Source organism: Trachurus trachurus (genome assembly GCF_905171665.1).
Source record: "Trachurus trachurus genome assembly, chromosome: 14".
In the NCBI taxonomy this organism is placed as follows: Eukaryota; Metazoa; Chordata; class Actinopteri; order Carangiformes; family Carangidae; genus Trachurus; species Trachurus trachurus.
The window spans coordinates 19,197,717-19,225,301 of NC_139903.1; the positions used below are offsets into that span (position 1 = coordinate 19,197,717).

General features: G+C 41.5%; 1 protein-coding gene across 1 annotated transcript in view; it reads left to right on the forward strand.

The window, feature by feature from the left end:
- Positions 1-27,585, forward strand: part of sgcd (sarcoglycan, delta (dystrophin-associated glycoprotein)) — a 172,669-nt gene that overhangs the window by 22,501 nt on the left and 122,583 nt on the right. Inside the window, exon 2 of the mRNA XM_083986303.1 lies at positions 14,113-14,298. Within this exon, the coding sequence (XP_083842429.1) occupies positions 14,113-14,298 (186 nt within the window). The remainder of the gene's footprint in view (positions 1-14,112; positions 14,299-27,585) is intronic.

Sequence of the window (27,585 nt, forward strand, 5' to 3'; positions counted from 1 at the left end):
GGAATTTCACGTTGTGGCCCCGGCCCGCTCGTCATTTTCGATGGTGAGTGATGAAGAGTTTAAAGCCTACATTAAGTGTTGATAATAAAGAATATAAAGCCTATGCAAAATAAAATGTTACAATAAAACACATTCTTTAACCCGCAGGTATTATGGATCGACACTTTTACGAGGAAGAGATCATCAAAAAAGTGGCCAGTCCATATCTGAGAGAACAGTTCCTCATGTCCACACACAGATTCTTCCAAGGTTGGCTATCAGTCTTTTTTTCCGTAACAATCCTTGCCATGCTTAGCCTACAATAAAAGCAGCGTGATGATGATTAGGCCACTACTGATTGTTTGATTGTTAAATTGTCCTTTGCTGTCCATTTTTTCAGACAATGATCCCAAACACACTGCAGCCAGTGTCAGAGCCTGCATTCAGAGTGAGGGGATCAACTGGGTGAAAACACCAGCAGAGTACGTCATTTATTAACATTGTCTAAATAAATATTCTGGATAAACAAATAGTAGAAAATATGTTAACAGTGCTGAGTTGTCCATTTATTTTTTTATTTTATTTTTTTATTGCAGGTCGCCGGATCTGAACCCGATCGAGTTAGTCTGGGCTTCAATGAAACGTTACATTCGCTGTGAGGCCAAACCCAAGAGCAGAGAGGAACTGATCTCCGCGATAGAGTCATTTTGGAAACATAAGCTCACCAAAGAGGCCTGCAACAGATACATTGACCACTTGGACAGAGTCATCGAGCAGGTCATAGCACTAAAGGGAGGACCGACTGGCATGTGACTGCATTGCAGACTGCGAAAAATGCCCAGGGCCGAAGGATCTCCTGCTGAAAGACTGATGTGCACACTACGCAGATTTGGGGACACAATCTGCTTTAAATTGCCTACTGCACTGTTCTGTATACCTATCGATTTTTTTTAAATAAAAATGTTTTATTGGAAGCACGTAGGCTTTGGGAAGTCTGAATTCCAGTCACTACACATCTGAAACGAACGTGATGTAAAGTAATAACTTTTTTTTTTTAAATGCAGCAAACCAGAAGAAGAAAATACTACTTTTTTAAAACAAATGCTCCAAACGAACCATGTTCGCTCTATTGAAAGTAATGAGCTTAATAGACATATTAGCACCTCCATTATCTCTGACCGAATAGGTGTGCTTGTAATAATTGCTGTGACCACAGCTGGACACAATGGTCTATAACCGTCTATAACACATTAGCGACATATTAGCACCTCCATTATCTCTGACCAATAGGTGTGCTTGTAATAATTGTTGTGACCACACAAGGGTCTATAACTGTCTATAACACATTAGCGACACATTAGCACCTGCATCATGTGCTTGTAATAATTGCTGTGACGACAGCTGGACACTGTAACACATTAGCATCCTCTTTATCTCTGACCAATGGGTGTGTTTGTGGATACTTCACTCAAGTACATTGTCAGACAAAAGTCCTGCCCCCCACAGTAGGCTACTTCACACAGCTGTTTGCTTTGAACAGAAAAACCGGTTCCTCACACTTCTCAGTTCATAAGTTTCATAAGCCGGAGGACAAAAATGTAGGGGAGAGCAGGGTCGAAAGTAACATTTTTCAAATAAATGTCATTTAAAAAGATAGTATTACAGAAAGAGACATTTTTTTGTTGTGATCACCATCTCATATGTGTTCTCTATCAGGTGTTATTTTGTAAAAATGTGAAACGACGTCGGTGTAATTTGACTTTGAAGAGAAGCTGCGCTTTGTGACTTTCGTCCCTCACGGCAGGTTTGTGAGGTGCAGGGAAAGGATCAGGCGGTTCTTTGGTTTCAAAAATACTCTTACTTTATTTACTACAAAAGATTAAAACTTTGGGGAAGGGGGAAGGGGAAGAATAGGGTCGTGGTTCCTGGAGCGCGCTTGGCCGCGTCCACAGCTCGGCTTTAATTAAGGGGGGGACACCCCCCATTCAGGGAGTGACGACACATCCAGCTGAAGGTGATTCCCTCGTTAAGCCGCCGCTGCCAGTAGACGCAACAGCAGGACGAAAGTAACAGGGGGGTGGGTCAAAAGTAACACGACAATATAAACTGGACTTGTTCTTATTTTTCTTGTTTTTATTTAAAATGTCTGACAATGCTCTTGTTAATATGTGATTACAAACATATTGTGACCTTTATCTTATTTAAATTTTTTGGGGAGAGCCGGGTCGATTGATACACTTTTCATTTAAACGTCTTTTTCAAAGATGACGTTATGTACACAAACATTTTTATCATGTGATCAACAACTCACATGTGTATTCTCTTAGTTACAAGTGTAATTTAACACATATGTTGGATGATCGCGCTGTTTTATAACTTTGAACGTAAGTTGACATTTGTCTCAAACGCCCCACCTATGCGGGTCGTTTGAGACACAGAGGAGGGACGGTTGAAACAGCATGTTTTAAACAGAAACTACTGTCATTACTCTCGTTTTTATGCAGCATATCAGACAACATACTAGTGTACTCGTCATTGCCAAAATGTCACATAATTTCTCACAATATAAATAGGTCAAATAAATATTTTTGTCCCGTGCGTAATTGTCAAGATCCGCATTTCGATTAAACTCACCTTTCTTCTTTTGTACGAGTTGTTGGACGACTGCATTTTCATTTCATTGACTTATTTCCCTGTCCTAAGTCATGTTTATGGAGACACAGTTGAACATATTGTCATTTTACCCTCGGCATTTTCCCCTCACTTTGCTGAATATCTGTTGATTCATGTCATAAACACGAACATTAAAAATATGTGGTGTTTATTAAAAATACATGTTGTTCATTCAAATCGGTTGTTGTTCATTGCAAAACAGTTAGGCTATTAATTTGGTGATTTATATACAGATATTGATCGCGCAGTGTGACCACAGTCACTACGCACGGTGGCGTGAGGGACATTTGAAACAGCTGTATCAATCGTCCCTGCAGCGACTACTGACACTCCAACCTGTTTTGCCTCTAAACTTCAAAACTATGACATTTCATAATTTAGGACCTGTTTATGTACGAATTCATCTGTTGTTAGGTCATATTATTATTGCATGAAACACACAATACAGCTTTTGATCACAAAAAAACTACCGCACCTAACATTTTACTTTCCGTAGTCAAAAACCAGTTCGCGCTAATAACTTTTGAATGGCGTGACGTAATTTCACAAGCTTTCCCAGGATTGGTCGGTGTTGAGTGCTGAACATAGTGACAAAATCTGACGGCTCAAGCTTGTGTGGTTTTCGAGGAAATCGCTGTGTATCAATCGTCCCGTGTATCAATCGACCCGGCTCTCCCCCCTACATTTAATTTTTAGAACGTCAATGACGCTCATTTGGATTTTTTTTTTTAAACGTTTGTAGATCGCTTATTAGCATGCTCATTCTCTCAGCATTCTCAGTTCAAAAGTTTCATAAGCCGGAGGACAAAAATGTAGAAGCCGATGGGAAAAAGAGAAGAAATATCGTCGTGTTTCATGTAGGCTAATAAAATAAAACACCGATCCTGTGAGGAAGAAGAGAAAAAGCATGTGGTCCGACCTGACCCGAGTTATTGAATGTTTAGCCTACGTTTATTTAGAAGAAGTTTGATTAAACTTGTAAATGAATGCTGCTCTGGATCGATCAGATTCTTTCCTCATATTCTGATTATTTTTAAACTGTGGCCAAACAGTCTCGCTTTCAATAAAACACACTCGCATTCTATTACAATCAGTGAAATATATGAAAACAATATAAAACACAGTTTTTTGTTTGGATAAGCTTCATTTTTAAAAGCGCAATGTTCAACTGTCAGAAATTAAAAGCAGCCTCCTCTTGTTGTATTTGCAGCAACACTGTTGATTCAGGCTGTGATCAGCTTTTTTGTATGCTCGAGCCTAGGCTACTTTCCATTAAAACAACCTGCTGCTCTTGGCTGAAACAAAGTCACTGGTAACAAAATCAGCATCTAATCTGTCCCTTCAAATTGTGTGTTTGGAGCAGCTGCTGACAGATGTGCATTAATGCTTCGCTCGTGAGTCCAGCCGCATCGGGTCCAGGCTGCTGGCACGGACGAAGCAGCTTAGAAACTGTTAAACGAGCGATCGTCGGCTGAGTGGATTGTTACATTCACCAGAACTTGCAGAAAATAGATATGAGACAATTTAGCCTGCTCAAACTTGGAGCCAGACCCGGCCAGGAGAGATCAAAAATATGGAGGAGTCCAGGACCCCCATGAGAACCACTGATCCTGTTGAACGTAGGCTACAGACCACTGTGATACAATATAAACAACACCATTGATCACCGGCGTAGCGGTCCCTCTCTCCATTCATTGTCTAGCTCTCTCGACCACAGCTGCAAATGAAGTACCTATGGCCTATGAACAGCGCCACTCTCCATTGCAGCTACGTTGTGGTCAAACGTGGAATTACCCCCAAAATCTTTTGAGCTGCATCTCAGTACGATGCTTCCACCTAGTGGCTACAATGTGACCTACAATTTCACGCAACGCGTGAATCACGCTTTCCGTGAGGGAAACGTCCAAATGAAACTAGTACCCACTGTAAGTAACCACAGAGACCAAACGGTTTTTGTACCAGGCTGTAAAAGATGTTTAGTTGTTGGAGATTTTAACATGGGAGTCTATGGAGACTGTTGAAGATACAAGAACTGCAGCTTTAAGCACCTTTGTGTTGGTTTCATATTTTCAGGCCCTAAGGTATTGCTGCTCAGTCTGAAAGTAAAACCCTGGTCTCATGAATGTGACAGCAACCTGGCCCCTCTCCAAATTGTGTGATTTTAGGGCCTTGTGTTATTTTTCAAGAAATACGAGCAAACATGTTCAAGGACAGTGAAAGCAGGGGAAGTCAATCCCAGGAGCCTCTTAACGCTGCAGAGGGAAAGCAATACCTGATCTTCACCCCCTGAATTACTGCTCCTCTGTCTAAATTCTTCCCCTCTTTCCCCAGCTCGCTCCCAACCACCTCCTCTACCTCCACCCTAAACTCTCTTCATCTTTCTCGTCCCTGCCTGTCTGAGTAAGCTCTGGAGGGTTTTGTGCTCTGCCTGGCTGAAGTCCAACGCATCTTAATCACCACAGGGTGCCGATCCAGACTCTGAGCTTGGCAGCGTCACTCCCCCTTCTCTTCGACTCTCCTCTTCCTCTGCTGACGCTCGTGTCTCTGCGACTGAAAGTGATGTCTTCAGGTGTATTTTGTCCCGCTTTTACACTGATGACGTCCTCTCTGGTTCTATACGCTTTAAATCCAGTCTATAATTAGAGCCTTTAGTGGATAATAAAGTCATGCTAACAGAGAGCCTGTAAGCTCTGGTGACATTAAAGATTAAGTTAATTATACTTGTGAAGTATCGCCTCAGGGTTCACAGGCTCAGCACTAAAAAGGTAGATCTGTGATGAGAATCTGATGTGAGGTTCGAATGAAACATGTCAGAGGAAACTTTTTTGCAGTAATGAGCAACGCTGGATGTGACTGCAGTTAAGTTTGATGTATACAATGAACCGGACCCCTAACATTCATCAAATATCAAACATCACATTTACCAGGGTGGACATTGGTTCTGGATGTGTGTTCTATTTATGCTGACCTTTTCACATGTGTTTTACAATTTACACTACGTGAGCTTTGGGCAGCACACAGGAGAGCTGGTTACAGTTTTGCGGGGCAGTTTGGATTCAACACCTAATCCTGGACCAGTCCTCCATTATTCCCTTATTCCTCAGCCATCTGGGGGTGGTGTTACCCAGGTTGAATTTACCTAGAACCTCAGATTTGGCTCCACTTAAGAACAACAGATGGTTTTTATGTGGATGTTTTATAGGTGTTGAAAGCTGCAGTGTTTCAGATGGAAAGAACTGATCCGGTATGTGGAGGCCACCTTTTTATTTAGTTTTTTTCTAAACTTCCTTTTTCTAACTGCATTTCATTAACACTTTGATAATTTTCATGTCAAATACTGTGGAAATTAAGTTCAGTTCAATTATGTTGTTGAAATTAAGTTCAACAAAGGGAACTCAAATAAATCACAGATCTATGATTGCATCCGCTTGCACATTCTCACAGCCCAACCTGGTTTGCTGCATTTTTCAAATGTTTTAAGACCTGAACCAATTGGAGCCCAAGTGCAGCTAGACCAGATACAAAGCATTACCAGCAGCAGCAGCATGGTGTTTTTTCTCCATTTCTAACTCGTTCCAAAAAACTGTTTCAACTCTCTTAATGCAATCAAGTGTATTATAAAATAAGTAGCACGTAAAGTAACAGATGTGGCTCGTCTCTCCTCACTATAAATCTATCTGTCACAGATCTGTCACATGGGGCTGACGAGCGAAGGCTTTGCCAATTATCCTAATCATGTGCTCAACAATGCTGTTGACAAGCGTGCTAAAGCCACTTACCAAGCAGAGAGGCGGGAGAAAGAAAAAAAACAAACATTTTCTACATTTGCACCAGATTAGAAAAGGAAGAGAAAGAGCCCAAAGTTACTCAGCTGTTTAAGTATTCATAATGCCCTCCAGTCACGGTTGCCCGTAGGCCTGGCTCCACGTCTGTATGGCATCATTACCCAGTCAAATAAGTTGTTTTCTTATTTCCAGTGTGGCTGGTAATGTTTTCACTGTATGTGTAAAGTTTTCTTTTTACGTCCCTGTTGGACCTTAAAGCAACACTATGTAGTATTTCGACCTTAAAATAATGTTTCTAAACTCATTGAAATGGTAGAAAAATGGTAATGGCACTGCTGCAGCCTGAGCGGGGTCGCGTTGGCTGAAACTGCACTACTGTATGTAACTTCCCAGCGCGGGTAGGGACAGCTCAAGCCCGGTCTCCCTGCTCCTCTCACCCACACACAAGCGCCCTGTGCTGGGCTGCACGGCTGGCCAGCCTCCCTCAAGCTCTGAATCTTTGCTCAGCACAGGCCTACTTACTACATGCAATGGTGATGCAATTCCTCCCTGTGGGACTAATAAAAAGACACATTATCTTATTTCAATGAAACACTAGTAACACCAAAAGCCAAAAAAGTATTGTTTTCAATTGATATTGAGGTCAGGTCACGTTTTCTCCATGTTATTTGTGAAATAAGTTTGTGTGCATGTTGTGCATCAGTAGCAGGAACCAGCACAAGGTGGTTTGGCAGGTGTGTGTATGACTGGACAGAATTTTTCCTGCAGCTTAGTCTCAAACTTTCCCAGGTGTGTAGTTGAGACACAGGTGGTGGCTGAGTTGGGACAGGTGAGGTCTGATGATCTCTGCTTCTTCTCCCTGCTTTGGTTAATCACTTAGAAGCAGCTTTATCAGATCTGGAGATGGTTAAACAGTCCCTTATTATTTCCCTGTTTACTGTTCTTCTGTGACCTTTTCAGTAAGTAAACTGTAACTGCACTTGTCTCATCTGTAAAGGGCCAGTAAGCAGCGGCAGCACACGGTCACGCAGCACTGTGCTCAGAGTGGCCTTGCTTTAATAAGGAGCGGATCTGCTGCTGCACTTTAGAATAAGGGTGAGGAAAGCCCTTTTTTTTTTTTTTTTTTTTTTTACCATGCAGCATAAATACAGCAGCATTTATCTCACTGACACGGGTGCAGGGCATTAAAGGGTCATGGAGACCTGGGGTCTCTCACAAAAAACTACATATGTGGTCCATCACTGCTGAATGAAGGCAAAAGATAAATTATTTCTGTCAAAGGATTTAACTGTAGAAATGAACAATTTACAGAGAAAAATATTAAATACATTTGTAGGCGTATTTCCCAGTGCACGAATAAACAGTTCATAAACAGGTGGTAATGAGCAACTTTATGTTGGTTGAATTAAAATATTAACTGAACCAAAAACGGTTGCGTAGGGGGACAAAAGAGTCTGAGAGACAGCAAGACTTCAGACTGAAATATCCTGACGTCCTGCATCAGCAAGGTCTCTCACAGGCTGCAGCTGAGAGTCGTCTCCAGATGTGCTGTCCAAATACAAAGGATAAGGAAAGAAGACCAATAGATTAAAGATGCTTAAAGTTAACACCATGGAGAAATCTGAAGACATCCAGCAGCTCAGAACTGGCTCAAACCAGTGGGACACCCTTCCACAGGCCTGAGGATTTGTCTTCCAGCCAAACAGCCGTCGCTCAGGTATGGAAGCAGAAGTGACTCATCTATGCGCGAAAACACAAGGACTTGGCAGCGGGCGCTTGAAAAGTATGAGTCAAACTCTGAAATATTTGCCTCTGACAGGCGGCAGTTTGTTTGCCCAAGGACTGGAGAACGCTACAGCTGCAGGGCAACAGTGAATGATGGCGAAGGTTTCCCGCAGGTTTGGGTGTTTGGCAAAGGGAGTTGGAATCAGTGGTTTACACAGCTGTGAGGAGTTCAGGGAGATTCTTCATGCATCCATGCATCCATCATGCAAAATTATCAGGGAGTCTGCGGACTAACAAACCAGAGAGACTACAAAAATTTGTGTTGCCAGGAGAATGTGAGCTAAAGTTATTCTGTCATAAACAGCAATTATGTTTCTGTAGAAAACAATGTATCTAAGTGTTCACTGTCATTTAGTCAGGCGTTTTTTTTTTTTTTTTGCACAATTCTATGCCTCAGGAAGTGATTAGTTGTAGAGGTACCTTTCGAGCGGTGGAATATATATATTTTCCCATATTTTATGAGAAACACGGTCAGTCCTCGATACGTCCACTGGCCTGATGTTTGAGATAAACAAGATGGACGGGTCAGTGAAGATGTTTTCATCAGAGTTTCATCAGATTTCTTCTGCTCCTCCACTGATTCTCTCAACTGCTGCTTCTGCTGCCGCCGCTGCTGTTGTTTTTGTTGTTGTTATTGTTCTTGAGGGTTATAAAAGGAAAAAATAAAAGTTTTGTACTGAGGTTGTGGTGCTTCAACCATGCAATAAAGAAAGAATGGCTCCAGGGCCTCTCCAGACGAAGGAGGAGGACAGTTAATGGTGATGTAGGAGGGGTGAGGAGCAATTCAGGACAGTAGCTACTACATGTCTTCTGTCCTGGTTGTAATGGCCAAAGTGGGTGCATTAAAGGAAACCAATCCACAGAACAGAAACACACCTATTAACACAGTGCATCCAAATAAACACCGTGTCCATTTAGAGAAGAGCTGATGCCCCTGAGCTCTAGCATGTTCTCGCTTCGCCTCTGTCTTCAGCTACTGGAGATGATGTTTAATCAGCCTGAACCACAACACAGTGAAATATTTAGTAAATGTTCACAGTCATCACATTTCTCCACATGCCTGTTTACTCACACACTGCAACGGCCAATAAACCGCCCCTGGCTGTCGGCCATTTTGTGTATTCATACATTTGGAGGTGTACAAGCCCCGGTAATGGCGTATCCATTGGCAATAGCCGTCAGGTCCTGGTACCGATCCACATGTTGTCTATAAAAGTCCTAATGGGGGAGCTGCCTGGCTATTTGGCAGCAGGAATAACCAATAACATTTTGTAAAACCTCATTTCTCTCTCTAATCAGAGACAGACTTTGTTTTTGGACCGTTGGGTTTTCTTCTGGCTCTCTGAATGAATAGTTGGCTGAACAAAAGGCGCCGTTGGACGGCAGCAGTGAAGGAAAAAAAAAAAAAAGACTCAAAGGCCAATGATTTGATTTGCCTCCAATTTGCCACTTATTTTCTTCCTCTCCGGCTCTTCAACTCTGCTTTCTTAACACACACACCTCCACTCTTATGAGAGTGGCCATTATTTAGCTTGTAACCAAGCACCATTTTCTTTTCTCTGTCAGCCTGTAGCCTGAGAGCTTATTGGAAAGCTATCAGTACTCTTTGTGTATGAATGGTGACTGTAGAGCGCACAGGGAGAAGAGGAGTTATATTTCATTACTGCAGTGCATTTATTTGATTTGTGATACACTTTGTGAGTGGACTAGATCCACAGTCTAATACAGCGGATAAAAATAAAGCGGGGAGAACATTTCTAAAACTTTTAAACTATTATCAATTTGTGGCTGTTTGGACTTTTTAGTAGTTTTTTCTTAAAAGTACTTTAAATGCTTTTTGCACTGTACATTTGTGCTTTGACAGCTTACGTCAGTGTTTAAAGAAAGACTTTAGTCACATTCCTACAGGACTTTTTCATTTCTTTCGCTGCCTTTGACTCACTGAATTTCACAGACATGATCTGTTTCATTTTGGAGTTCCAGCTCCATATCAGTTCCAGGGTCAGTTTATCTGAGGATGCCACACCAGACGAGAGAAAAATAAACAGATCAGAGGAAAGGAAATGGAAAAACCTGCCCGTCAGTGTGTGGATTTTTTTTCATAATCAAGCTTCTTGGTGTAAACAAATGTCAGAGTGATCCCGTCAGCTCCACCAGATCCTACTCCGACGGGTGATTGGACAGGACGGGGTAAGCACATAGTGGCTGCCATGAGTCACAGCCACATTTGGGCACTCTGCTGCTGTGGCAGGTGCTTGCAGATGGAAACATGAAAAAAAAAGTGGGTGATGCTTGAATCAGGCGTGATTATTAATCCCCACTCACAGGCTCTGCGCTGCTCTCCATGAGAATTTAGCCTGAGAGCTGATCAAACAGACCGGGCTACTCTTAGCTCATACAGCTGTTTGTCATTGCACTTGTGTTTTGTTTGAAGAAGTCTGAACAAAAGCTGTGAGATCAATCCTAGAAACGTCTGGGAGAGGAGTGATTACAAAACAACATGCTGAACTTAATCCAGTAGTGGTGCGCTTGAATCCAGCACTTGAATCAAGAGCTTGCAATGAAATCAGGAGTAAATTCTAAGTCTACAGGAGAGACCTTTAGTGCATCATACAACAGTATATCATGAACATCATGAAGTCATCATGAAGTTTTACTCAACCTTTGCTTTAAAGCCCCTGTACGGAGCTTTTAACTGGATACGCAAACACCTCTGGTTTCTGCTGATGTGTCTCTTACAACAGCAAATGAGCCCATCAGTGTGAAGATACGCTATTTCTAAGTAGTCTAATTCTATACCTCTGGAAGGCATGATCGGGTCGGACCACTGACGAAACGATACAAATAGATACATTACACTGCTAAAACAAAAGTCCTGTCTTCTTTCTGACGTTTCCAAAACAAATCTACACGCGCCGGCCAGACAAACATCTTCACGACAGTGGGAAATGCAGTCTTCATTCTGGCTAAACACCACCGCTTTTGTCCACAGGGGCCGCCAAAATCAACACTAAATGAAAAGGCTGTACAGGGGCATTCATTTTGTTATGTTTTTGTCATATTTTGTCAACTACTGATGGATACTGTGGGGAGAGGAGTTTGCTCAGGAGAGGGTCTTCTTTCATTGAAAATGGAACAAGTCTGGAGGATGCCACCCTGTTCCAGCTGAGATTAAGAGGTGTTTTTGGGTTTACTGCAAAGGTGAATACTTGTGCAGTGGAGATGTAGGTCCTTTCTGTCGTCAGTCATCATGGGAAATGTCAACTCTGCCCAACAAGAGTGATGAGCTTGAGATATTGGACTCAGAGAGTACGCATATGTTCACATCATAACAATACCCCCATGAAGTCGTACTTTGGTACGTTGATACACAGACTGTTGACACATTGGCATCAGATTTCTGATTGTTTGGTACATTATTATCCGGGTCATTGATATATTGGTAGATGAATATCGAGGTAATTAATACTTTGGTATGATCATATGCATGAATTGATACTTTAGTAAGTTGACATTCAGGCTTCTGACACTTTGAGGATGCCACAGCTGAACAGACAGAAATAGAAATAAATTCCAGCAAAATTTCAAACTTTAAAGGTGATAGCTACAAGTTTAATTCCTTCTGGCCAGTAGGTGTAGAACTCTCCGTTTTACTGGTTGCCAGTTACAGCAGTAGACACATGACATCAACGTTCTAATGCTGTTGCCACAGAGATCATTCCATGCCGACGTTGCCAACGTAACCAGATGTAAATATTTATATATTTCGGACCCGCCAAAATTTATCAAACAATTATTTATATACTATTTTTTTTAATTCAGTAAAATTAATAATTTTATTCTGCACCCCTCTAGACATTCTGTGGATGCATTCTTTTTTTTAAATTAATCCTTTTGATGAAAAAGTTGTAGCTATAACCTTTAAATTTTGAGTCATCATGTGTATAACGGTGAATATTGCAGCGTATTCAGGACCTTAAGAACTTTATGTTGTTGTTTTTTACAGTCATGGTTCTTGAGGCTGGTGAGAGCAGCTTTGTTTACACTATCATTGATTTTCCTCTTCTCTATCAGCCTAGACATCATAGACACATGCCTCCTCATTGCTCAGCATCCCCCCACCAAAAAAAAAAGAAAAAAAAGGACTCCATCCATTCACAACGAGATTGCCCTCTTTTTTTTCATTTTTGCTGACTGTTGCTTTGGAGTCTCTTCTGTAGCTTTCAACGCTTTCTCACCCTCCCTCTCTCTCTCTCACTCTCTCTCTTGCACCATTTGTTTCAGTTAGTGGGTAATGCGTGTGGTTGTCAAAAACGATTGGCTGTGGTGGTCTGAGGTGCGCACTCTGAAGCGCAAAGGACAGTAAATTGTATTTTTCCACAGAGTTATTAGGCCATTATTATGGCGCGTGAAGTGAACAATGCCTCCTCGTCTTCACGGGCAGACAATTAGAATCATCATTAATCGGCACTATCAGCACATCAGTGGGGCAGAGGGGGTATAATAGAGTTATAGACCACTTATTGGGCAATCAATCAATGTGATTGCTATCTAAACTGTCTTTCATTGTGCCAGGGCTGAGTGGCTGGTCAGTGGCTCGACAGGCGGCACTGGAGTATGTGTGAGGAATGTTTATGGCATGTTATTGGTGCAATCGGTGTAACGTTCAGGCGAGCCTTGTCTCTTGTGTTGTCATCATTTTCTCCTCTGCCGTTGCATCACAAATCTCTGGGGCAACCGTGAGGCCCAGTGGGTGCGAATAATGGCTGAATATACAGTGTGTGGGAGGGGGAGGGGGAGGGGAGGGGTAAATTGTTGCTGATATTGCTACCTGCAATCTGCATCTCAGCTGTAACCTGCAAAGTCTCCATATCAAATCAACGTGATGTGCCTTTGCCTTGCTTTGGTCAGTCGATGCTGAGTGGTTTGAGCACTGCAATTTCTGCCTGTACGTGTATCACTGTATTCTGAATTACCTGTTTAATTACTAACCAGTCCAAAAAAACTAAACAAAAAAAAAAAACCTTAAAGGTGTTCAGCAATGGCCGTTTGTCCTGTTTGTCGTGCCTCGTTTTACGAGTTTCCACGAGAGTTGCCGCACAAGTTTACCCGAGTAAGGAAAACAAATTTGTTGTGTTCTGTCTCTTAACCCTCTGTTGTTCATACATGCAGCTATAGAAAGATAAGAAGCAGCATAGACACAAAGGTGATTTTTTTTTTTTATTATTATTATTGACAACCCACTACTGTATGTGAGGGCACTGCTGTCGCATTAAAGGTGCAAAGACACAAAGCTTGAGATAAGCACTGTGACAACCGTGGGTCAAGAAAAGTTTTAAAGCTTTTTAAATACCATCCATTTAATTTAGATCAGCGCCTTGTTGTTTTTTTCAGCTCACACACTCCTTTTAGCACAGAATCGGCCAAGGGGCTCTGATAAATACACTGCTCTCTGCCTGCCTAGCAGACAGTGCTGGTGACTATCTGATGCACTACAGTGAAGCATGAAGCAGCTAAAGAGCCAGTCCGATCACTGCTGAAAGTTGGATAAATATTAGATGTGCATTCATAATGTGAACCCCAAAACAGCTCCTAATGAACATTGTGTCTGCTGGATGTGTAAACAGGCAACTTTGCTGACACAGTCACCATAACAACGTTATTAGATGATAATATATTAAAATGTTGTGTTTACAGCTTGTTCTGCTGCCAAGAAGTGGTAAAAAAATACATAATAATAATGCAAATAATGGAGCTTTAACTTAATGTGTTTGCCTTGCAGCTCAGTGGATGAAACAACAGCCCACAGGGGAACAAATGTACAGCAGGTCATGTCGCCTTCAGCATTTAATTATCTCTTCTCTCCTCTCCTCTGTCTGCCTCCTCTCAGATGACCCAAGAACAGTGCACTCATAGGAACAATGTCCAGAGTTCAGAGAAACCACAAGTGTACAAAGTGGGAATATACGGCTGGAGGAAACGCTGCCTTTACTTCTTCGTCCTGCTGCTGATGATCCTGATCCTGATCAACTTGGCGCTAACTATCTGGATCCTCAAGGTCATGAACTTCACCATAGTAAGTCTGCTGCTTCTGCTTATATTCACCCTGGGATTTCAACTCCTTTACATGCTTTAGTCCTATTTTCTCAAATGCAAACATTTCTATTTTAATCTTCTGTTGTTGTTGTTGTTGTTGTTGTTGTTGTTGTTGTTGTTGTTGTTGTTGTTGTTGTTGTCTTTGCCCAAAATCCTTTTGGATATAGTTTCTTGGAAGAGAAACTGAGGCATTAGTTCAAACAGTATGAATCAGAAAAGGACATGAACCCATCTATGATGAATATTTCAGCTCTGCTCATAATGTCCCGAGTTCTTCATTAAATGTTAAAAAAAATACCCTCTTTCTGCAAAGTCACGTGTCAATCCAACGTTCCAACCACTAGATTACGTTTACACCTCCTACTGAAGTGTTTATGCTTCATTTGTGACGCTTGGCATAGGATTTGATCTGCTGCTGTGGATACATGTGTGGACGTTAGTTGTAGCTTGTGTTTTTTTATATAGGCCTAACTTACATTTGCACTTTGCAAGATGTTAAAGCTACAGTTGTTAAGTTGACGAAAGTGAAAGTAAAGCCTGTGACTTTGTCAGAAATTTCAAGAAGATACACTGTCAGATCCCTCTCTGAACCTCTTCACATCTTCTCTCACATGAAAACATGGGGTCTGGGTGTGTCGGTCTAGGCAGGTAGGGCTTAGTGACTGCTTTGTTGTGACATCACAAAGTCACATAAGTCTTGATGGCTGGTTTTTAGACTCAGTTTCTGATTACAGGCTATGTGCAATTGTGTGGACTAAGGCTTTGATACTTTTAGTGTTAATATAGAACATGATCACACTTCACATGGACATCTAACTTTATATAGAGCTTTAATTACTAAACCAAATGTGCGAACATGGTGAAAGCTGTGAACTGCTACCACTGTATCATTTACACCTCTTTATTCCAACCCCACACTTTCTTCTTTCACTCCCCCTCTGCTGCGTCTCTCCATCTAACAATAAAAAAACAGAAAACAAAACACCTTTGTACTCTTAATCTGGGTGCATTTACTATATGTGAACCAGAACTAAAGGATAAAACCTCCTCCTCTCCTCTGAGCTGATACTACCACATTAAAACAAAACACAACAAAAGCTCAGAGCAAAGAGGCTCAGATATAAACCATTTTAAACTGAGGATCACAGAGTTGATTCATTTATTTATATATTTTGGCTCTATTAGTTTTGGTCCTTGGCCAAACACTGCTGGTTTGTTTTCATGCAGAGCACAATCATCACATTCTTATTCATAGAGTTTAACTGCAGCAAAGCCTCCAAACTGAGTGAGAACAGAATAAACAACTGTGATTAATAATTAAAGGGATAGTTCACCCAAAATTTAAATTTCACTAATTTTCTACTCACCCTGTCGACTAAGGGTTGGGAGAAGTTTGCTGGTGTCAGTGCAAATCTCACGCGATTTGCACTGACACCGGCAGAGCAGTGAACTGAGACACTGGGAGCTTCCACTACAAACGAGCTTAAAATATTGACTTATTTAATTTTTTCAGAAAACAATTTCTCATGTCGGGGTTTCAGTACAAGAGGGACATTACAGACGAGCAGTATGGAGGTATTTGGATGTTTTTTGGTGTGTCTTTTTGGACGAAGAAAAGTGAGCCCCGTTCGCTACCGTCATATGGCAATGCAGTGCTGCGCGGAGCCCCCCTGTAACTCCAAAAAGGCACGGATGACTGTGAAACTTCTCCCAAAACTTAGTCGACATGAGGGTGAGTAGATAATGAGTGAAATTAGAAATTTTGGGTGAACTATCCCTTTAATAATCACGTGTAAAATGCACACTGCCATCCGTGAGTTTAAGTAGCTAACAGACTGAATGAACGTTGTCTTCAGCTCCCTCTCCCCATCCTTCATCCATCTGGCTCCAGGTGTTTGAGATTTTATGAAGTGAGGATGCAGTCAGTTTAACCAGTCAATTAATAAGCAGTAAAAGAGCAAAATAGGCATTTACCTCCATAAAAGTAACATGGACTATTACATTAAAGTATGTGCGGTATGATAAAAGATGCTGTATTCATGATCAAATCATTGCACCCTTCATGCACGTCTGCAGGGCTGCTGCCGTCTCTCCAACACTCTCTGTCTGAGTCCTCCTCACTTCTTCCCCTTCAGTTTTGCTATTCCTTACTGCCCCTGTCTGTCTTAACCTCGCTGCTTCACACTCTCTCTCTGCTTAGTAATCCACTGTGCCTGTGATGAGTCAGATACAGATGCAACAGAGTACGACACTCACACATAAAGCACATAAAAACACACGCACATGGCTGTTGCAGTGAATAATACATGAGGTCTGCTTCACAGCGAGGCTTTAATATGAGATCTACATAAATCAGAGAGCAGTTTCTCAGATGCTGAGCCGTATGTTCTGACAGAGCTGCTGCACTCGCAGCGCTGTAATGTTTTTAATGTGTCTGTCTGCAGATGATGGAAAGGGGAAAACATTTGAGATGTAGTAGATACCGTGTGTGTGAGATGGAAGAAATCTAAGTCAAAACAAACCAGGAAATGAAACTGCTCTCCTCCTCTTCTCAGTTAAGTTCTCAGATCATTTATTCTGACTGTGACTTTTCCCCCACCATTGGACGCTATGTTCATTAGCATATTAGCATAGCCAGACATTTAGCTTAAAACATGCTATGTACAGTCGCACAGAGCTGCTGTGTAGTTAGTTTAGTATCACACAGTCAAGGCTGCAACTATTTGCTTAGTTGCTATGTTGCTACTTCATTCATTAAAGCAGTATAAAAGGGAATCTTGGGTGAAATAGTTTATAAAAGGATAATTTCACAGCCTTAAGAGCTGACCATATCAAAGACAATAATGGCTATGATAACACGAACAATGTTTGTCCACATCTACACAGATATGAAATATTCAGAGCCCAGTCACATCCCACTGGAGCTTATTAGCAATGGCTGTTTATCAAACCAGGGTGGATAGTTTTGAACCTCAGTTATGACTCTCTCGGCCATCAGATAGAGGTGCTCTGACAGCTCAGCTCAGCTGCAGGTGAGTCGAAGGTGGCTGTGAACCGGCTGGAGAGCTGAGCGACGTCTTTTTTTTTTTTTAGCGGCACCGTCCTTATACTGTAGGTGATGCACATTCAGACGTCTGTCATGGGGACTTCCTGCATACTGTAACTGGCATATAGTGACTGGCAGTCCTCCAGTGGAACTTTTTGCTGCGAAATATGACTGAAGGCACAAGTGGAAGTCTGCAAATGTGGACAAGCCCCCATGAGGAGCATGTCGAGACACAAAGAGCTTTTGGCGCTTTAGTATCGGAGTTACTTTTCAGTCCTGGAGGTTTCTGCTTGGTATTGACACAATAACATTATCATTAAACTGCAGAACACAATCACATTTGCTAAAGTTACCATGATGATGAATGGCTGGTACACTGGTGTGTTCCTCTGGATGGTACACAGGGGTGTGGACAGGAAGGAGAACCTCTGTCATGTCTGGGGTTGACCCCCTGTGCAGAAATATAGTTCAACGTTGCTTCACCTTGCTGCTCCTGATGCTTTTGTCAAAACACCACCTTTGGGATGTCACATCCAACACAGCAGCAAATCTGCACTTATGGGGATGTTTCATTATCTCCTGAATTAATTCTTAGGCTGTAGAGTATGAAGGGTAAATCCAGACACCAACTCAAAGAAATCATTTTCGTAATAGAAATCCATGAATGTACATGAGATCAGCAGATGCTCAGAAATTTATACCTGTATTAAAAACAGCTAAACTCAAGGACTGAGAGAGTAGAAGGTGGGAGGGGCAGGGTGGGTGGTGGAGGTTAGAGGTATGAAAAGATTAAATATTTAAACCGACTGTATTTAGAGAGATAGAGTGTGAATAATGAATTTAGCAGCAGCCTGCAGTGTACATCAGGTACAGTTGTGTGTGTGTTTGTGTGGAGGCCATGAGTCTGCTTGTAGAAATTGTGCAATATGTTTTAAAAGGTACATGTGCACACAAAGACCCTGAATGCTTAAACCCGTGTTTTTCATAAATCTGAAAGAAAACTCACTGTATATGATGTGAGAAGTGTGCAGATGTACAGGAAGTGTGTGTGTGTGTGTGTATTTGGATTTTTTGAGTTTTTTAAATATTAATTTCACATTGGCACATCTCCACCCCTACTTAAATGTGTTTCAACTGAACATTAAACCTGTCTGACCTCTAACCTCGCTGCTGCAGACGAGCATAAGGAGTTTTGGCGGTACATGGAATATCACATCAATATTGTCATGGTTTTATCTCTGTTTTAAAGATGGTGCTCCACTTATCTCAGCCCTCAGACTGCCGCAGCTTCCTGTTCAGGCCTTCAACCTATATACTATAAACGCATCTACCTGTAAATCACCACAGTGAGCCTCTTCTTTTGGAGTTTCACCTGAGATCCTGCATACAGCCTCCACTAGCCAGAGAAAGGCAACACAACTTCCCAGTAGTTCCGAAAGTTTTCAAAATACTCTGATTTATTATTTGTTGATCGCAACGTTCCTGTAGAGGAACTGAAAAAAATAGATAAGTTAACTTACTCGTTGAGGATTTGATTGATGGATCAGACCTTGAGCTCCGCCCACCACCACTGCTGCTGTCACCAGGTTGACAGGTGTTGGAACAGAAAGTATCTGGCTGGTTTGAGGAGTAAACACCAGAGAGACTCGGCCACATGTCTGAGCTTCAGTAAGAATCACATTACTGTGGGTGTTTTGATTGTTGTCATTAAAATCAGGGACAAGAAACATTGACATGCTAATCATCTTTGTTTATCCTGTTTGTTAGTTTGTAACTGACAGTTGCTATAGCAGCATTAATAGTTGTGCTAATGCTGCTACCTGTTTGCACAATTTGACAGAACTCATTCCTTAAAAAATGTCTTATATCATATAAAAATAACAGTAACACTTTATTTGACGCCTGTCTCTATAACGCATTATAACCATACTTATACTGAGTTATAATGCAGTTATAGCACTGTATGGCTATAGTTATAAACACTCATAAATGATCATAATGCTTTATAACAGTGGTCCCCAAACTACGGCCTGCCTCCACATTTGACCCGGCCCCTTGAACAATATCAGAGACGCATTATTACCCCCCCCCCGCATTATTATTTTTTCAGTCGGGCCACGCGATCGAGACCAATGCACGCATAGAACACTGGGGTGAAGCGAGCCTCCCCGACTGAATCCCTGGAAATGTTTCCTCATGTCAATAAAGCTAATTTGAACGCTAAAAAAAAAAATGTTGCTACTACGACCTCACTTTGCCCCAGTCATAAAACGGGAACCTGACCTCCCCCCCTCAGAACGGAATAATGGCAAAAAGGTTAGGTAAGAAAAAAATTGATTCAGAATGCTGGGTATTTAACCTGCAGTGGACACACAATTATTTTTTTGTTCAATGCAAAGAAAAGGCTGTTTGTCTCATCTGTCAAGAGACCGTGGCGGTATTCAAAGAATACAATCTGCGCCGACATTATGAATCCCATCACAAAGACAAGTATGATAGCTTGCAAGGCCAAATGCGAGCAGACAAACTCGCAAAGCTAAAAAGTGGACTGTTAGCTCAGCAGACTACATTTGTAGGCCAAACTCAGCTGAACCATTCATCAGTTCGGGCCAGCCTCCGTGTTGCTCAACTGATAGCAAGCTGCGGTAAACCTTTCACTGAGGGAGAGTTTGTCAAGAAATGTTTGAATATTGTCGTGGAGGAGGTGTGTCCCGAGAAGAAAGATGTCTTTAATGCCGTGAGTCTGTCGTCGAGTACAATCACCAGACGCGTTGAAGAAATTGGGGCTAATGTACGTATATGCCCAGCTGCAGCAGAAGACGAAAGAATTTGACTTTTTTTCATTAGCACTTGATGAAAGCACGGACGTGCAAGACACAGCGCAGCTTCTTAACATTTCCATATTCCGCACATTCTGTGACAAACTGTAAACTGTTTTCTTGTCTGTAACAACATCTATTGCACGTCTGTCCGTCCTGGGTGAGGGATCCCTCCTCTGTTGCTCACCCTGAGGTTTCTCCTGTTTTTCCCTGTTAAAAGGGTTTCCATGGAGTTTTTCCTCAGTCGATGTGAGGGTCTAAGGACAGAGGATGTTGTTACGATGCCATGTAAAGCCCTTTGAGACAAACTGTTTGTAAAAACGGGCTATACAAATAAAATTGCCTTGCCTTGCCTTGCCTTGCCTTATTTAGCACACATTTTGAGATGTGCGAGGAGCTGGCAGCCCTCCAAAGTCTGAAAGGCACTACGACGGGGGAGGATATTTTCGGCAAAGTATGTCAAACCATCGAAGAGTTGGATCTGGACTGGGCAAAGCTTGCCAGCATCACGACTGACGGGGCTCCGAGTATGGTGGGCACGACTCGGGGTCTGATAGGACGCATGAACCGGGAGATGGAAGAACGGGGTCTCACCGCCCCGCTACAAGTCCACTGCCTAATTCACCAGCAAGCACTGTGCTGCAAAGTGTTGAAGTGGAATTTAGTCATGAAGGTTGTGGTATCATGCATAAACTTCATCAGAGCAAATGGACTTAAACACAGACAGTTCCAACAATTCCTCTCTGAACTGGAGTCTGTGTACGGACTCTCTGTGTATTATACTACACAGAGATCCGATGTTTGAGCCGCGGCAGAGTTTTGAGGCGTTTTTACGAGCTGCTACCCGAAATTAACGCATTTCTTCATTCAAAAGGCAAAACGGTCCCAGAGCAGAATGGAAATGGCACCTCGCATTTTTTACAGACGTGACAGAACTGCTGAACGGCCTTAACTTGCAGCTACAAGGCCAGGGGAAACTCATTTGCGACATGTATTCCCACATAAAAGCATTTGAGGTGAAACAAGCGCTGCTTTTGGAGCAAGTGAAAAAGCACAACTTCACCCATCTCCCTGCTACCCAAAAGCTTTCTGCAGAGAAACCAGCGGTCCCGTTCCCAGCTGAAAAGTGTGTGGAAGCACTAGAAATGCTGAAGGCGGAGTTCGGTGTGCGATTCCGTGAACTACATGTTCATGCAAAAGAAATCCGTCTTTTCCAGAACCCCTTTGTTGCCGACATCGATTAAGCCCAGCCTTCTTATCAGTTTGAGCTGGCCGAGTTACAGAACTGTGATGTTCTGAAAGACTCGTTCAAGCCCAACAGTCTCATTGACTTCTATGCCGCCCTCCCAAAAGACACGTACCCTAACATAAAAAAACACGCAATGAAGATGTCCACAGTTTTTGGCAGCACATATATCTGCGAGCAAACCTTTTCACGCATGAAACACCTGAAAACTCAGAGGAGATCAAGATTGACAGATGAACTTCTGCATCAGTGTTTGAGACTGGCTGTGACTAGAATGGAACCTGACATTGAACTTCTCACCAGCCAGATGCAGGCCCACAGTTCACACTGATGAACATACAGTACATAGGTAAACTCACTTTTTTTTTTACTTGAATGAGTCATTCTGAGTATAAACAAATATAATCATAATAAAATCTACTGGGATAAAATCCATCTCCACAACCATACTGTACTTGTATTGAAATGTATTGTGCTGTGTAGGTGCTGTATCACTTAGTTTGGTTTCTCAGCCTGCTTGCTTTGTGTTTTTCAGAGGGAAGTTGATGAGAGAGCAAACAGTGGTGTCTACTAGGCTAGCCTACTGGAACCTACAAAACTGGATTATAAGGAAAGAACACAAGAACTTTGAGAGACTGCTCATATGAGTCATTTAAGAGATTTTGCTGTGACAACTGAAGCTGAACTTTTACCTAAGATTGTGCACAGCACAACAGAAACATTCTTTCTGTGAAGAACCCAGAGTGGGTTATTTGGGTATTATTGATTTCATAATGCTGTTATTATATATTTCCTGACTTTTTTTTCTGTGAAGAACCCAGAGAGGGTTATTTGATTTTTATTGATTACATAAATAGTGTTATTATATTTCCTGAGTTAATTTTTTCTGTGAAGAACACAGAGAGGGTTATTTGATCTCGGAAAGGGTTATTAATATTTGGTTATGTGTGGCTTTTTGGAAAACAATAAATTCTTACATTTAGGCACCACTGCGATCGTCACACTTTTTCTGTTACAAACTGACCCGGCCCCCCATCAGAGAAGGGAAAAGTTATGTGGCCCTCACTGGAAAAAGTTTGGGGACCCCTGCTTTATAACAATAATCATAACACACTATAAAGCATTTTTATCATGACTTATAAGGTCAGGTATTATAATACATTACAACTGTTAGTAACTTGCTGACAATGCCCACATTGATAATGCATTATAAATATAATTACAATGTGTTATAATAAGTGTTGGGTGTAACGTGCTACAAAGTAACGCGTTACTGTAATCAGATTACTTTTTCAGTAAAAAGTAGTAGGGATGGGCATTTCGAATACTTTCCTAATCGAGTAACCTAACCTGGTGTTACCCGGGTAACCGATTACTGTAATAAAAAATAAAATGACGTCATGTCTGATGGACAGAGCGCAGCCGGTGCATACAGTAAATGCTCTCTGTCCGTCAGACAGTCCGCATTACTGACACACAGCGTCGTCAGACAAAATATCAGGTGGATAATAAGAGTAGAGACTGGAGTTTAAGATGCACATATGGGGCAGATGTGCATCTTTATGCCGGGGAATAAAGGCGCTGCATGCGCTCTGAGCGCTGAGCGCAGCGCATTATGCCGCGGCTGCCTCGGAGGAGGAGAAAACTTTTTTTTCTTTTTTCTTTTTAAATCATTAGCGGTGCTTATTTATTAGTCCACACTACATTTTGGTGCCTTCGGTCCTCTCTGCCTCGCATCGTTTCAGGAAATAACTGGGAAGGTTTCAGAATGTTTGTAAACTGAAAGCAGATTTTCTAACAGACTTGATGACACCTGTCGTCTCCCTCCCGACGGTTTACGCCGAGGGAACCACCACAGATTATTGTAAAAGGTTTGAAAGTCCGAGGCTCGATCCAAAAACGCTTTTACACAGCAGAAAATACCGCTCGAGTTAATTTACTGTACGTGATTGAAAGCAGGTTCTTGAATGCAATTTTAGAGTAAGTAGGAAAAAAATGTAATGAGTAACTAGTAATATAACGAATTACTTTCTCTAGGGAGTAATAAAGTAATGTAAGGCATTACTATTTTTGAGAGTAATATGTAATGTGTAATATATTACTTTTTTGAGTAACGAGCTCCAACACTGGTTATAATTGGCTTATAAACGTGTATAACTATCATTATAAACACTCCTAAATTAGCATAACACATCATAGAGCATAATATAATAGTTTATAAGGTCAAGTATTATAATGGAGTTATAATGCTCTATAATGTGTTATGCTTATTGTTATAAAGTATTATGAGTGTTTATAATGATAGTTATACACGTTTATAAGACAATTATAACACATTATAACTATATTTATAATATATTATCGATGTGGGCATTGTCAGCTTGTTACTTACAATTATAATGCATTATAATACCTGACCTTATAAGTCATGATAAATTGCTTTATAGTGTGTAATAATTATTGTTATAAAGCATTATGATCATTTATAAGTGTTTATAACTAGGCCTATAGTTATACAGTGCTATAACTGTATTATAACTCATTATAAGTATGGTTATAATGCGTTATAGAGATACATAGGCGTCAAATTAAGTGTTACCAAATAACATCTGGACATTAAAGGGGTTAAATTTGTATTAGTCTTCACTCCACATTATTCCTTGCAGTGCCCTGGATGAATCTGTAATGTTGTTCCTCCACAGTTAACAAAGTTTTCCAACTCAGTCACATCAAAATACCTAAAACCAATCAGCATGTAGCCACAGACACAAAGAGAGTCTTTTGTGGGAGCGAGGGCCGCAGTGTGTCGAATAATCAGACGTGTTGACACGTATTACCGCCTGTCATTTTCTCCATCTGGGGCCACGCTCTCCCCTCGTATTTTGAGCTATTATGTAAATGTGTGTCAAGTCCAACCTGAGAGGTCCCTACTCTGTGAGTGGCTCCTCGGAAACTTGCATTAGTGCCGGTCAACAGCTCATCAGTTTGTATAATTGTCAGCGCTGCACGGCACACACAGGAGCGCACAAACAAGCACCTGTACAAATACACAGAGTCAGGTCGGCCTGTGTGGAGGTTGTGCCTTTAAAGCTCGTTTCTGCACACACACATTCAAAAAACTGTTTGTATAAGAGATTATTCAAGCCATGTTGCACTTGCACATAGAATATTTGTGCATCTGCCTCTTTTAGTGATTGAGCACACGTATGCATGGGCACACTCAGGCTGAATGCACCTGCTGATTTAAAGGCCGTTTAAAATGGAAGTCGATGGAAAGAGGATTCAAGTGAGCAACTATCCAGTCTGTGAGTTAATATTGGAGAGGCAACGATTTTTTAATGGCAACATTAGATTTTGTGCAACGGTGAGGAAAGAATCCTGAGCGTAGCAGATGGTCTGAGCCTTGAAGAGGAAGAGGCAGAGGATGAGGAAGAGTGGATTTGAGGTGGCAACAGGGATTCTCGTGCTTGTAATTTTAAAGGGACTCGTTTTCACTTCTTGCAGTGTGACTCTCTAGTGCAGGTGTTTTCTCTTTAGTTGGACCATTCCCTTTCAAAATAAAAGTTGAAACATTGGGGAATAAGCAGGTATCATGTTACGCTGTTTCTGATCAAAAAACAAGGGCGCTCAAACTTAAAAAAAACAACTTGAATTGCAATACTGCTCTGTGGTTAATAATGATTAAAATACAAAATATTATATACACTAATATTACTTGTGTTTTCTTCTATTCTTTCTTAAGTATACAATTTATGTACCTACAATTAATCCATTACAAATTAAGGATGCATTTTTACAGATTGGTGAGAAAATAATAACTCCTTAATAGTTGTTTATTTTTTCACATCAGCACTATATTTTGACTAGTGTCATACCTCAATCTTCAAATCACAGGCTTCATGGTGAATGGAGAGTGGTTTCCTCCTGAAGCTGCTATACATCTGACAGGCCACCGTCCGCCACAGGAAACACTCGTATAGTTTACAACTAGTCTAATAGTCATTAGCACTGCCACTGTCAAAGAGTTTAAATCTCCCACTCTCATCTGTGATGAAACCAGCTATGGCATCGAATTTTACCTGATCACGGCAGAGTGGGACTTCACAGAACGTGCACGGGATGATGCTGCATTCGAGACAGAAATATCGGACAAACCACACCCTATATTGACTCAAAACGGGACGTGCTGTTTAATCCTCAAATACAAGACCTTACCACATTTCAACTGACAGGTGACAACTCAGTGGTGACACATTTTCTTTTACACTTTTACACTTTATTGTTTCCAGATAAATCACATGAGTTTATTTTTGACAGCCCTACAAAAAAACACATGTCTATTTACCTTATGTTACAGTTATTTCAAGGATAGATAAAAAATATAAAGATATGCATACAAAACTGTACAAGAAAAAGTGCATAACCAACATTGTGTGAAATGAAGGTGAATATGTGTGAAAATGATTGCATTTTTTCAAATTCAGTTCAATACCCCCTCAGATATCTTTATCACACTGCTTCCTCTGGAATTTCATTCCTTTATAAGACAGTCATGAAAGAGACTGATGTGCTTGGAAACTGTTACTGACATTCCTTTACACATATTTTCTCTCTCATGCAGTAACACAACATGTGGCAGAGTGTGTGTTAAGCAAAGTGCAGCACTTGAGGCGAAGGCAGCAGTAGAGTCAGGGTCAGACACTTTGAGCCCTCAGGGCAGAAAATTCATTAAATGTTAATAGGATTCCTATAAATTTAAAATGAAGGGTTAAAATGCTTCCAATTATGATTACGCTTGTTTAGCAGCAGCCAGTTTTTTCCATGATTTTCATTAAGTTGTCAAACATACAAGGCTGCTGTTCCCTGTGGGAACCCCTGGTCTTTCACGGCCGATTCTCTCCATCATGGTCTGTGTGTGTGTGTGTGTGTGTGTGTGTGTGTGTGTGTGTGTGTGTGTATTCTGCTCGAGCAGCTCTGCGAGTGTGCATCTGCCTCCAGAGATCCACAGCTCATGCAGCCTCCCGTCGTGGTAAATAGACCCATAGCAGCAGCGGCAGCAGCAGCGGTGGTGGAGACAGCCGCGCTCTCAGATTGAGACAGATTAAAGTGGCTGCACCTCATGTACATGGCAGTCCAGAGCTGCTGTGGTAATGAGTAAAACCACGGGGGTGCACTGGAGCCGGGGTGGAGGGGTAGTGGTGATGTATTAGCTGCCCTCCTGTCCAGGTCCTTCCACTCCAGTGAACCAGGCCTATTTGCCTGCCAAACGAGAAGCCCTGCAGGGAGGAAGGAACTGATGTAATGGAGAGACTTCAGCGTTAACTTGTGAGTGTCAGCATTCCTCCTGATTAGTCTGCCCTCACTACAGACGTGCACCACAAAACACAATACATCAAAAATAACAACAGTAATCTCCTCCATCAGGAAGCAGGTGTTTCCTGTTCAGGCCACAAACTTTTATTCATTCATTTATGTTATTTTGGGGGCTGAGCAATATAAAAAGACACACTATGAGTGATAAATTCACTTGGAAATTATCATGTTTAAAGTCCAATTTCACTTAAATTTGGGCTTGAACAAGAAATTCATGTTCCCTATTTAGAGAATATGATTTAGACAGAGGCATCTGTGTAGCAGTCATTCCTGGTTTGCTGTGGCACATTTTTGCTTTATGAATATAATTGCAGCTCTTGTGATTTGGCTATTGCTCTGCTGCTACTACTACTAAATGCTGTCCATACTAGGTTATCTGTGTATTTTTAAGTGTTGATCCATGAGAAGATATCACTGTGCCTAACAAAGTAGCAAAAACCATCTCAGTGTAGTTTTAAATCTCCTGGATCATCATCTTGAGCTCTGGTAATAACAGGTCAGTGTAGCCAATCAGAAGAGAATTTGCTGATCCAATAAAAATAGAGCAGATTTCACATAAAACAGAAACACATCCTGCATTGTGTTGAATGGTGGGTCTCTGTTGGCAGCGTTTGAGCATGGCTGAGAGTGGTAACTACTTTGTGACATCAAAAAGTCACAAAATCCCTCATGGTTGGTTTCAAGGATCAGTTTCTGAGGCTTTGGTATCTTATAGAGTCTAGACCTACTTCATAATCACACTACACATGGACATCTTCCACTATGGGACCTTAAAGTGTTTCC